The sequence below is a fragment of the Sminthopsis crassicaudata genome, chromosome 3 (assembly GCF_048593235.1).
Source record: "Sminthopsis crassicaudata isolate SCR6 chromosome 3, ASM4859323v1, whole genome shotgun sequence".
Lineage (NCBI taxonomy): Eukaryota > Metazoa > Chordata > Mammalia > Dasyuromorphia > Dasyuridae > Sminthopsis > Sminthopsis crassicaudata.
In genome coordinates, this window is record NC_133619.1 from 469,168,217 (window position 1) to 469,181,354 (window position 13,138).

Sequence of the window (13,138 nt, forward strand, 5' to 3'; positions counted from 1 at the left end):
TGATGATAGAAAAGTAGAAAGGAAAGAATTTCAAACTCTGAAGTAGATAATCAGATTGTTGTAGTTAGTTCTGTAAGTTGATGGAATACTATAAAACTTAGCAAAGCATTTTACAAATATGGAAGTAGATATTATTATCTTCATTTTTACAACTGAAAAACTTAATGACTTGCCCAGAACCACACAGCTAATAAATATGTGAAGCAGGATCTAGGATTCCTTAATCCAAGTCCATTGCTCTAGCCACCGTGTCATCTTGCTACTGCTTACCTCAGAAGTTCAATTTACATTTTAGATATCTACTTTTAACTTCTCTAGACTTTTACCTGCATTATATTATAAATAGAAATTAGAGTTTGAAGGGAAAAGTGGAAAGGTATCATCTTGTCCATTCTCTCATTTTACATGTTCTGGAGAAAAGAATTGATTTGTCAGACATCACAAAATTTCATGTCTTAAAACCCCAGGTATGCTCAGCAAAAGATAACATAATAATTTCTCAAGCCTTCAGTTCTCTTCCCACACAGACTTCTTAGGAAGCAATGAGTTTTTCATTTAAGCGGTTCAAGATAGTTAAATCCAAAAAGTTCAAGTTAATTCCGAATACAAACTTACATCCCATAAAGTCCTTTTAATCACCATGAAAGGTGATGTACCATAATCAAGAGCTATAAAATCTTTTTTCAGTTATAAACTTAGAAATCACACACTATCAAATGTGATTCTCTTGGTCAGTCCAGACAGTCCAGTATACAATTAATTATCCAAGTTGGGCGCTTAAAATCCCCACTTTTTAAAAAATGTTGATCTTAAAGTAATAAAGTCTTCCTTAGTGATTCAAGGAAACTGATAGAAAACTACTTTAGGGACAAAAGTCAGCTCCAGGGAGTTCTGAGAAGGTATACAGCCACAGTGAATGATGATTGGGATATACATTCTGTATTTAAAAAGGTGAATATCTAACTTTTCACATTAACAAATATTTTTTGTCTGTTAAAGTATTTATGTTTAAACCATCTTGAATTAAACTTAATACATATGCTCTCACTTTCAAGGAAACTAGCAGCTTTTAGAATATAAATTATAGGTTCCTAGCTAATAGCATTATATACTTTTACCCAAAAGAAACCTCTGAGATCCTCTCCCTGGGTTCTTTCATTTATTAGATTAAAAAACAGGTCTGGACAAGTTAAATGATTTGGCTTAATGATTCATGATTGGCAGTCAGGATTTGAACCCAGATTCTTGGATTCCAAATTCTTTCCACTGTTCCACGCAGTTCTTTGGTTTTTTAATGTACACTTAGGCTTTCTGATTTAAGGATCTTTGTCGAAGAAGAAAAGTAATAAACACATTATTTGACAAAAACAAAAGAATCAGGTCCTTTAAGCAATAAGAAGTATATGGGAATTGGGTTTTAGCTTTATGCTCCTAGAAACTAACAATCCTGGTGCATAATTTAATTTATTGATTGGGAGAGAATATTACTGATCAGCTGAGGTTATGAGCAGACTGATGGATTCTGGGAATTCTACTGATTATTGAATATGGCTATATACAAATATATAATCTCTGATCTATAGGAGGGAAGCTGTCTTGGTTGGCAGTTGATTCTGTTTTAATGCCCCAGAGATGAAAGAATTGACTCTGCTTTAAAGCTCATCATTTGAAACTAGCACATAAAAATCCACATTCATAAATCTGTAACATTTTAGTATGTGCTGTAAGCAACTTTTGTCATTTAATTTTTTGAAAAAATACTTAATGATATTTTGAAGTAAGGAAACTGAAATTTCATGTGTAAATATTTCTGAGTGAGAAAATTTCCTAACATTATTTTTGTGAACTAAAAAAAAAATATTTCAAAAGTTGGACCAAATGTCCCACCATAATCCCCTCCCAGTCATCTCTCTTCACAATTGCTTCTATTTTGCTACTAATTATTAATCTTTTCATTCAAAAACATGTGCTAAGCACCTCTTATATGTGTAAGATATTATTCTTAGCCAAGGAAATTAAGATGAATGAGTTGGGTCCCATTCCTCAGAGAGGTTTTATTGTGCTTGGGAAGATAAAGCAAGAACTTTAACATAATTATTATAATGCAAATAAGAATATAGCAAATGCGTTAGGTTCTTTTCTTTCCTCACCATGGTAACTCTATTACTATGTCCTGTACTGTCAGTTATGCTATATGTGGCAGATCCATTCATAAAATATTACTATAAAATAATTAAAATATATCTTCCTGCACCAAAAATATAAAATAAAAATATCACTTTACCTTGCAAAAGATAGGAAATTTGCTTGTGGAAATGGGCATTCAAAGAGTTATAGTTTGTGAAGTATTATCAAGTACTCCTCCAACCCTTCAAGATGATACATGCAGTAAACTGAGGAAGATGGAAATGTTTGAGGTGGATGTATTTTATGCTTGATTCAGCTGGGTAGGGTATTCTGTTTCTTGCTGAGGAAATCATGCACTAATAAACTTGCATTATATTCAAATGATTCCCTAATTTGTCTGTCACATTGTGAATAAATTCACGTTTCAAACAAACTTCATAGGGGAACCGAATCCTTGAATACTTCAAGGATTTTTTTATCTCATCCATTTGGAAATTCCCTCCATCGATGCAGATGACAGCTCTTTATTTTAGTGGACATATGATTTTATCAGTACAACAGGTTATTTCAGTTCATATATTAATACAATAAATGTTATTTTAGAGTTGCTATAGTAAAGAAACTCTTCACATAAAGACCAGCTTTCTATTGATAAGCCTTTCCAAACTTAGCTTGGCTGGTCAAGACCATGAACTGGGCTTAGAGTTGAGGACAAGCACAATGGCAAATAGAAAGTCCCTTCCCTTGATAAGCTTAGATCTTTGCTACATATCAAAGAAAAATAACAGAAGTTACAAATCTAATCATCAGGCCAATACTTAAAATTTTCACCTTTAAGTTCTCTCTCAACTGGAAAAGCCTCAACAATAATGAACTTGGGGAGATCATTAAGTCTACATAGTATTGATCAGCAAGTATCTGCTAAGAAATTAGAGCTAGATAGTTGAGATTTTTCCTCTTGTAGAGAAGATTACTGCCTCATCAGAAATAGATAAGAAAAATGATAGTGTGTAGAAAGAAAAAACAAGAGGGCCCAGGAGACTCTTTAGGGGGAAGTGGAAAATTGATGAGACGTCAACAAAGAAAACTGAAGGAATATTCAAATAAGTAGAAGAACCAGCAGAATTCAGTGTCATGAAAGGCAAGAGAGGAGAAAAGGCATATTTAGGAGGGATGGCGTAATGAACAGTGTTAGTCTCCCATTTTTCCTCTTTTTATAATAACAATAACTAACATTTCTGGGCCACTTTAAAATGTGCAAAATCCTAGCAATAACGCTGTGAGATCAGTGCTATTATCACCCGCACTTTTCTGATAAGGAAACTGAAGTTGAGAAAAGTGTGTAACCTGTAGCAGTATTCACACTCCATTCTTCTGGATGCTGGGACCTGTGTTGTATTCACTACGCCACACTGCCTCTCTCTCAGAATAACTGTTTTACTTTACCTTCCCTAATATCTCTATCTAACCATACTGTATCATGAGGGCTGTTTTCCTCTTGTGAGGCAGGATCCAATTTGAGTTGATCCCTGTGGGTTAAATATTATGTTACAGAATTTAGGAGAAAGTTCAGTTTAAATTTGTGAAAAGACTGTAAATTATGGAATTAAAAAAAAAAGATGTCACTTTGTTGTTATACAGTCATTTCAATTGTGTCTGACTGTGATACCATTTAGGGTCATTTTGCAGATGAGGAAACTGATGCAAACAGGGTTAAGTGACTTGTCCAGTCGCTATCTCCCATTCAATCTTCTGTCTCCAGGCCTGGTACTCTATTGTGCCAGCTGCCCCACTTCATTACTTTCAAATACATAAGTATATTAAGTATAATAAGCACCTAACACATGGAGGACAGAAAGTATATTTTAAGGAGTTTTGATTATAGAATCATGTTTCTAACTGAAAGGACTTGAGAGCATTTAGTTGAATACAGCAGAATCTTATAGATGAATAAACTAAGACTAAGTGCTTTACTCAGAGTTACAGAGCTACTGTTTATTGAAGAGATTAAAATGTTTTGTAATGAGCATATAAATTATGTATGTATTCCAACTAGCATTTCTTACTGCCTAAAATAATTTATTCTTTAAATGTGGTATTTTAAAATATTTCCCCCAAAATTTTATTCGCCATAGTGTTAGTTATTTTTTTCTTTTTTTCAGAGTAGAAGAGTAAACTTTAGCCTAATCTATATCATTTTTATCGTAGTTTATATATTAGTGGAAACCAATGAAGTTTTACCATATTAACCTAATTTTAGATTGGGCAGCGCCACCCAAAGCAAGTCATTCTTCTTCCATTTTAGATAAACTAAACTGAACTTGGAATTTTAGAATATTTATTTTTTATAATTTTAACTGGATGTTTCTCCTCTCCAGATTTGGCAAAAAGAAAAACATACACTTGCTGTTTGTTTTTATAATCCCTGAAAATTTTGAAGGTATGTGCCATTTGGGTAGACTCTTTTATTTTCTCACCAATTGAAAACTGCTAGATCAATATTTAATCCAAAGATTCTTAGATTGTATTTCAGGCCATGGAGCAGATATTATTTTAACAGAGCCACTAACGATGGAAAAAATGAGTATTGTTCTAAATTACTGGAAATCCTTCTTCTCAAAAAACGGTAAGTGAAAAATATATTTCCAGAGGCTTAAAACATATTATATCTTTAAAGCATTATCGAGTGTTTTAGGATAGGTATCTTATTGGTATTTGACATTTATATATAAATATTCATAGTGCATTAATATTGTACACTATGACAGAGTCATAAAGCCAGAGATTTACTAGAAGAGATCACAGATATCTTTTAAACCAACCCCTTCATTTGTCAGATGAGCAAACAACCTTATAGAACAAAGATTCTTAATTCATCATGCATCATGGACAAAATAGGAGTCTGGTGAAAGTTTATGGACCCCTTCTCAGAATCATTTTTTAAAATGTACAAAATAAAATACATAGCATTACCAAAAATTATATTGAAATGTTATAAAATATTTCTTAGCCAGAGATTAACTGGCTTCTCTAAAGTCCTACAGTAAATTAGTGGTAATTTCTGGTTCAATGTGTTTTATATTACATTGGGATACTTTATAGTAGGATAGCTTAAAATGCTGTTGTGATTGTATACCACTTAAGTGTAACTGTGGTTCAGAAGTCCAGACACCAGGCTTCCATGAATAGCATCACTTTTTTGGTCGGATGGAGCTGCTCCCAAAGCTCTCTGAATCATTTCTTGCTTTCAGATCTCAACATATTTGGGTAGAAGGCTGCATATAGAAGATAGTCTTTACTTATTTCATCCCACAAAAAGGATGCAGAAAAAAACTAAAGAACTTACAGGAGCCCATAACAGTCACAATATTTCCCTTCCCTGTTTTCTACCAGAGGACCTATATAGGACTCCAACTTTATGATGCAGCCCTATTGATTTGGAGTCTTGTTGGAGGGAAATGAACTAGGCTTATTAGAAAAGCAACTCCTTTCCCACATGTCCCCTACCATTTTAGTAATACATGGCAAGAATAGAAGGTAAAATCCAGATTTTGCTCTTTTGAAACCTCATGGTTCAGTCCCTTTTTGATCTTTGATTCATGAGCTATAACTACTGCTAGTTAGAGCTGGGGTTCAGGAACACTTGCCACACCTTTAAAAGACTAGCCATGAAATTCTCCTTTCTACACCTTCCAGCTCTTCAGCCAAGAGGTTCCATTGCTGCCTTTCTGTGCTACTGTTCTTGAGACTGAAATGGTGATGTTTTTATTGGAGTTGAACAAAGGGAGGGGCATTTTCTCTCCCACTTTTCCCCACCAAAACTCAGGGAGCCAGATCTCCATGGGTTGGCTCAGCTGTCACTAGATTTCTCCTCAACTTTCAGCTCTACTTCCATTTAGAAGCCCCTTTCTGATCCATACCTGCAAAGCTATGTTCTGAGCATATAAAGACCCCCCAAAAGTCTGTCTTCAAATATCTGACATTCTAGGGTACAACTTAATCTGATCGAATTAGATCTGAGCATCCTCCATGAACATGTTCACAGCTCCTAAGGAACCACAGGGACCTTCACACGTAAAGTGCTCCACAGTGACCTCATCCTAACTCCTTAAGCTTTTTTTTTTTTTTTTTAAACTCCTTAAGCTTATGAAGCTATATTGCGAGGTAAAATATGCAGTCTTCTGCATATGCACATTAATATGTTTTTTGTCAATTTTTGGACAGCCATTCTTTAATCTTTAAAATCTTTATATCTTTAAAGATATAAAATATTTGTATCTACTATATGCCAGACACTGTGCTAAGCACTTTATAAATATTATGCCATCTGATCCTCATGGCACTTTGAGGAAATCATTATCTGCATTTTACAGTTAAGAAAACTGAGACGCAGAAGTTGTGACTTTTACATGATCCCACATCTAGTAAGTGTCTAACCAGGGTTTGAACTCAGGTCTTTCTGACTCTAAGCTCAACACTATCCACTGTATTAGCTGCCAAAATGCAATAAATAATGCTATATCAGTGTAAGTTTATATAAGTAAATATAAAGTATAATCTCATTAATACCCTACATTATTATAATACTTTGTGATTTTCAAATCACAATATAGGGGCAGCTAGATGGCACAATGGACAGAGCACTGGCCCTGAAGTCAGGAGGAACTGAGTTCAAATATGACGTTAGACACCTAACACTTCCTAGCTGTGTGACCCTAGGCAAATTACTTAATCCCATTGCCTCAGAAAAAAAAAAACCTGAATATACAATGAAATACCTGAATATACAATGTCTCATTTTACTTTCTTTAGGATCAGCAGGTTAAGGTTCATTCTCATTTTACATTTAAGGAAATTCTGGTTTCAAGAAAGTTAACCAATTAGTGAAAATTAGAATTAGAATTCAGGTTTCCTGACTCCATTGTTTTTACTGAAGTTGTTATCTAAATGGTATAATGTTTTATTTGCCATTTTGATTTATATGAAGAACAGCTTCCAAACTCTCTGCTAATACCATTGATTACCAACATCTGTTGATAATCTTTCCAAGTCTGGGGTCCCTAAGTTAGGAAAACCTCACAAACAAAGGTGATATTTGCACCTCTTCTTGAAAAACCACAGACATAGGACAGGAAGAAATTGCTTGAGTTAATTGAATTTGTCTTCTAGTCTCCAGAGAGTACAGTACTTTGGCTACCTGGTCCTTTAATTTTTCTGAACATGATTATAGAACCCATTTGGTAATATTCCAGGGTCTTGCAAACTTCCCAGTCTCCAAAGCTCTTCCTAGAAATGGCTAACCACTGACCAAAAGCCTCTTCCTCAAGACTCTTCTCATAAATAGGAATAGAACAACTGCTTTCTAGCACCTGTCCAATGTCATTTCACATGTATAACTCATTCTTGTACAACAGGAGTTGATCTCATCTTTGCTCTTGGGCGAGGCAGCTGCAGCAAATCTTTCAAATGTCATATTTTGATGGTGCAGCTGTCCATTGCAGACTCATACACATTTTTACCCTCACAAGACACTTACCTGAAAACCAGGGCTTGATTTTTTTTCCTGGATGCATTACTTATTTGGGTATACCACTTCTTCAGCTGTTATAGGGTTACTGTAGATAGAACCTAGTTGGAAGACATCCAGTTGTAGCATGTAGCATACTGTTTGTTTTTCTTTGTATGCCTTGTATTATTTCATGCTCTATTCATTCTGATTCATTTAAATGTTCTTGTAGAAAAAACTTTTGTAGGCTTCTTTTGATTTAAAAAGCATTATATCATTAAGCTCCATTGAATGAAAAGTGACAGCTGCTTTCCAAATTAGAATTTCTGCATTTGATTACTAGCCATTCTGTCAGTTTTTTTTCCTGAGTAAAAAGAGCCTATATTGTTCTCTTTTAAATTTCAGCTAAGGATGAAAATATAATCAGAGGGGAAGACTCCAGATCATCCCTACAGAGATCCTTTAATGCAAACCCAAGAGATGGTTCCACTGAACTAGTCCCTCATAGGTTAGTTTCTTGTGCTTAACAAATTTATATGATTTCTATAAAATTTGAATAGTTACTTAACAAATATTTATTGAATACTTTCTGTAATAGTATTTTTTCAAGAGTCAGAGCACCTAGGTTAAAATCCTAATTCTGCCAACTGAATTACCTCTGTAACCTTGCGTGAGTAAACCTCTCTGAGCCAATTTCCTTATCAGTAAAATAAAGAAGCTGTGGAGACTGTGATGCTCACTTGCACAAATGCTCAGAATAAGTCAAGAGTATGTCACAACTGAAAACAAAACTAATATAATTTAAAACTGCATAACTAGAAATTTAGTGTTTAGACCCATCAAAATAACGGTCATAATTGTATTTTGAACTAATTAGCACCTGTAATATTGGATTGAGCTTCAACTGTGACTACATTTTTTTTAAAGCTGTAGATCATCTCAGTGCTGGTGATAGGGTAGTGAGAAAATCATGTAATGGTATAATTAATCATTTAATAACCATCAAAGGAATTAAAGTCATTAAACTTGGTGATTTGGAACATGCTAGTTGTCTTCAAGTATTTGAAATACTATTTTATGGAATAGAGTTGAAACCAAAGGTATACTCAATAAATAAGATTTCACTTCCATTTTAGGAAGAACTTTCTCACAAGGTTATTAAAAAATAAAAAGGAATGGGCTGCTTTATGAGATGGCTCCAAAGACTTGATAACCATTTTTCTAGGATGATTAGTGAGAACACGAATTATACTTCACATTTTTCTATTGTTTTATCATTTTCAAAATATACTTATTTGCATAATCTTATTTCAGGATATTGATAAGCACTTATTAAGTACTTACTATGTTTCAGGCCCAATGTTAAACACATAGAGAATACATAGGCAAAATGCAAGTGTGTGCTATTAGGGAAATTTGAATTATATTGGGAGCACATATAAATACATACAAAATGAATACAACATGGTTTTGGGAAGAGCTACATAAGTATCTAGGGGGATCAGGAAAGACTTTGTGAAAAATGTGGGGCTTGAGCAGAATTTTAAAAGAAATCAGGGATTTCAAACAATGGAGGTGAAGAGGGAGTATTGGGGGACAGCTAGTGCAAAGACAGGGAGACAAGACAGAAGATGGGGAATCACATATAAAACTGAGAAGACCAGTTGTGGTTGGATTCCAAAAGTGTGAGAGTAAAATGTAAGAAATCTGAAAAGGTAAGAAGGAGCTACATTTCTAAACGTCAAATAGAAGAGTTTTATATTTGTTACTAAAAGCTTTAGGCAACCCCTGAATTTTGTTGAGTGGAAGGGAAGGACTTTGATCAATCTGTACTTTTGGAAAATTACTTTAGGAGCAATATGTGGAGGATGAATTGAAGTAAGCAAAGACTTGAGGCAAGAAAACCAAATAGGCCTTTGCAATTGTCCAGGTGACAAGAGTCACTAAAGTCTTATATGTAGAAAGAATAAGGGATGAATGCTGCAATTCTGTGTAGAGATTTAGTGTGTGGCAAAGTGCCAGGTCAAGGAAGGCATTGAGCTAAGAAGGATCACTGCCCTTGACTCCAAGGCTGTCTATGAGTGTGTTAGATTGCACACTGGGCCTTCAGGGAGGAAGATGATTTCAGATTTGACCTCAGACACTAACTAGCTGTGTGACTCTGAGCAAAGCACACAATGTCTATTGGCCTTTAGTTTCCTCAACTGTAAAATGAGAGTAATAATAGCACCTGTCTTCTAATGTAATTGTGAAAATCAGAGGCGATAACACATATAAAACATTTAGCACAATGCCTGGGACACACTAAGCAATTCATAAATGCTTGTTTTCTTTCCTTCCCTGTAATAGGGAAGTTTTTAATGAGGAATGGGTCGGGAGGGGGAAAGAAAATGAACATGAGGATTCAAAATATGAAACAAGTTTCCATTTCAAAAAAGCCTACATAATAGTCTATTTTGTATTCAGAGCTATCCATCTTTTCTTTACTTCCTTATAGGTTTTTTTGTTGTTCTCTGCTGTGAACTCTTTACTTTATTCTTTTTTTCCCTTACCTCTCAAGAAAGTTACAATTAAGCATGAATATATTCATATATATGGAAAGAGAGAGAAATAGATATATAGGCATACACATATGCACATATATATATACACACATAATATACATACTTTATAACATACATATACATCTGTATTTACATATGGATATTCATAGATATCTATGTACGCTATACTATGCTTATTTGTACTGTTTCTCTGAAGATGGATAAAATCTCCTTTATAAATTCAAGTCTTTCTATATTTTTTTCTAACTATATCAATTCAACATTTACTACACCACAGAAATATTCCAACTTTATAATACCTAGTTATTTAAAATAGTTTAAAACAACATTAATATGGCTGGCATGTAGTATAGTTTCCCTATTTTTCTCTTTTGACTAAATTTATTTTAGCTTTAACTTTGAGATCAATGATTATATTTCCTTTTCCTGCTGACTCCTGAGCTTTACTTCTATCCTCCACTTTACCTTGCTTTTTCTTAACCTGTCTCCCCAGGATCTCTTCCTTATCCTCTCCCTTCACTCTTTCCTTCCCTCTTTAATCCCATTTCTGTTCATCTACAACCCTATTCTGTTCTCATTAATCTGTATGCATAACTTCTTTTTTTTCATTTATTTTTATTTTTTATTGAAGCTTTTTATTTTCAAAACATATGCAAGGATAATTTTTCAACACTGATCCTTGCAAAACCTTATGTTCAAATTTTTCCCCCTTTCTGCTCACCCTCTGTCCTAGATGACAAGTAATCCAATATATGTTAAACATGATAAATATATATATATATATCAAATATAGGCAGATATATTTATACAGTTATTTTGCTGCACAAGAAAAATCTGATCAAAAAGGAAGAAAAATAAGAAAAAAATAAAATTCAAGAAAACAACAACAAAAGAAGTGAAAACAAAAAGAAGTGATGTACAGTTCTCACAGTCCTCTCTCTGGCTCTCTTCATTACAAGATTATTGGAACTGGGATGAATCATCCATTGTTGAAGAAAGCCACATCCATCAGAATTGATCTCATAATCTTATTGTTGCCATGTAAATGATCTGTCTCCTGGTTCTGCTTATTTCACTTAGCATCAATTCCTGTAAGTTTCTCCAGGCCTTTCTGAAATCATCCTGCTGATTGTTTCTTATAGAACAATAGTATTCCCTAGTATTCATATACCATAAATTATTCAGCCATTCTCCAATTGATGGACATCCACTCAGTCTCCAGTTTCTGGCCACTACAAAAAGGGCTGCCACAAACATTTTTGCACATGTGTGTCCCTTTCCCTCATTTAAGATCTCTTTGGGATATAAGCCCAGTAGAAACACTGCTGGTTCAAAGGGTATATCTATCTATCTATCTATCTATCTATCTATCTATCTATCTATCTATCTATCTATCTATCTATCTATATCTTTTTTAAATTTTAATTCAGCTGAATCTGATTTTGATATGTTGTCTTATTCTTCTCTTTGATGAAATTATTATATCTATGGTTTATTGTTTGATCCACTCATTTTTTAGGATTAAATTATTTAGTTTCCAATTAGTGTGTGTATACATATATTTTTTTTTTCAGTTACATGTAAAACATTTGTTTTTTAAAACTTTTAGTTCCAGCTTCTCTCCCTTCCTTTTCCCCCACTCTACCTCTATTGAGAAGAAACACGTGAAGTTATGCAAAACATTCAATGAGTTTTTCATCTATCTTTCCATGGCTTTTTATTATATGTAATTTTTATTGTATAATGATCTGAAAAGGATGCATTTAATATTTCTGCCTTTCTGCTTTTGATTGTGAAGTTTTTATATCCTATACATAGATAGTTTTTGTGTAGTAACTATGTACCACTGAGAAAAAGATATATATATATATATTTTTTTTTTTTACTATCCTTATTTAGCTTTCTCCAGATAGCTATCATATCTAATCATTCCAAAATTCTACAAACTTCCTTAACATCTTTCTTATTTATTTTGTGTTTAGATTTATCTGTTCTGAGAGGAGTAATTTGAAGTCCCTCGCTACTATAGTTTTGCTGTCTATTTTATCTTGTAACTCACTTAACTTCTCTTAGAATTTGGATGTTATACTATTTGGTGTACATATGTGTGTTTGTATGTATATCTTTATATACTAAACACATATAGATATACATATACACACGTGTGTATGTATATATATGTATATATATGTATATGTAGATGTGTATATATATATATATATATATATATATATATAGTATTTCATTGTCTGTGGTACCTTGTAGCAAGATGTATTTTTCTTTCTTATCTCTTTTAATTTGTTGTTTTTTTGTTTTTGCTTTGTCTGAGATCAGGATTTCTATCCATTTTTATCCATATCCTTTTACTTCTCTCCATCTCATTACATTTCACAAGTATCTCCTATTATAATTCTCCCCCCTTTATTATCAGGCTTTCTGTTCTTGCTGTGCTTTTGAGTAGTTAGTCCAGCCGTGCCTTACCTTGAATTAACAAGAGTCTTTTCACTAACTTAAAGTTCTGAGGAATTACCTCTATATAGTCAGAAAACAGAAAACTGTATTAGGGCCCTCTAAGGTACTTAAATGCCCCTGTACTTTTTGGGGGTCCCAGTCCAAGTGTTGTTGTATCCCTCTCATCATTGCCATTCCTCAAGACATCTCAGGCCCCCATTTTGAGTTTTTTTTTTTTGTTTGTTTTTAACCTTTCTGTAGCTTTCTCTGGGGACATCATCTGAGTGTTGGTTGCATGGAATCTGACATAGGACTTGTCCTTGGTTATTCTGGGAAGTTGAGCTTCCAATTGGGAGGCAGAATAGTCAGAGGAAGTAGAACCTGAGTTGAATTTTGAAGGAAGGAAAGGACTTCATATGCACACATGCACCCTCCTCATAAGCAATGCTCTATATAACATTTAGCACATTTACATTTTTATTCTTAATAA

General features: G+C 33.7%; 1 protein-coding gene across 2 annotated transcripts in view; it reads left to right on the forward strand.

Annotated features, from left to right (window-relative positions):
• The window catches only part of SOHLH2 (spermatogenesis and oogenesis specific basic helix-loop-helix 2), a 55,620-nt gene that overhangs the window by 13,385 nt on the left and 29,097 nt on the right, over positions 1 to 13,138 (forward strand). For both annotated transcript variants that reach the window (XM_074303488.1, XM_074303489.1), the window contains exons 3-5: positions 4,506 to 4,567; positions 4,649 to 4,753; positions 8,039 to 8,141. In XM_074303488.1, coding sequence (XP_074159589.1) covers positions 4,506 to 4,567; positions 4,649 to 4,753; positions 8,039 to 8,141 — 270 coding nt within the window. The remainder of the gene's footprint in view (positions 1 to 4,505; positions 4,568 to 4,648; positions 4,754 to 8,038; positions 8,142 to 13,138) is intronic.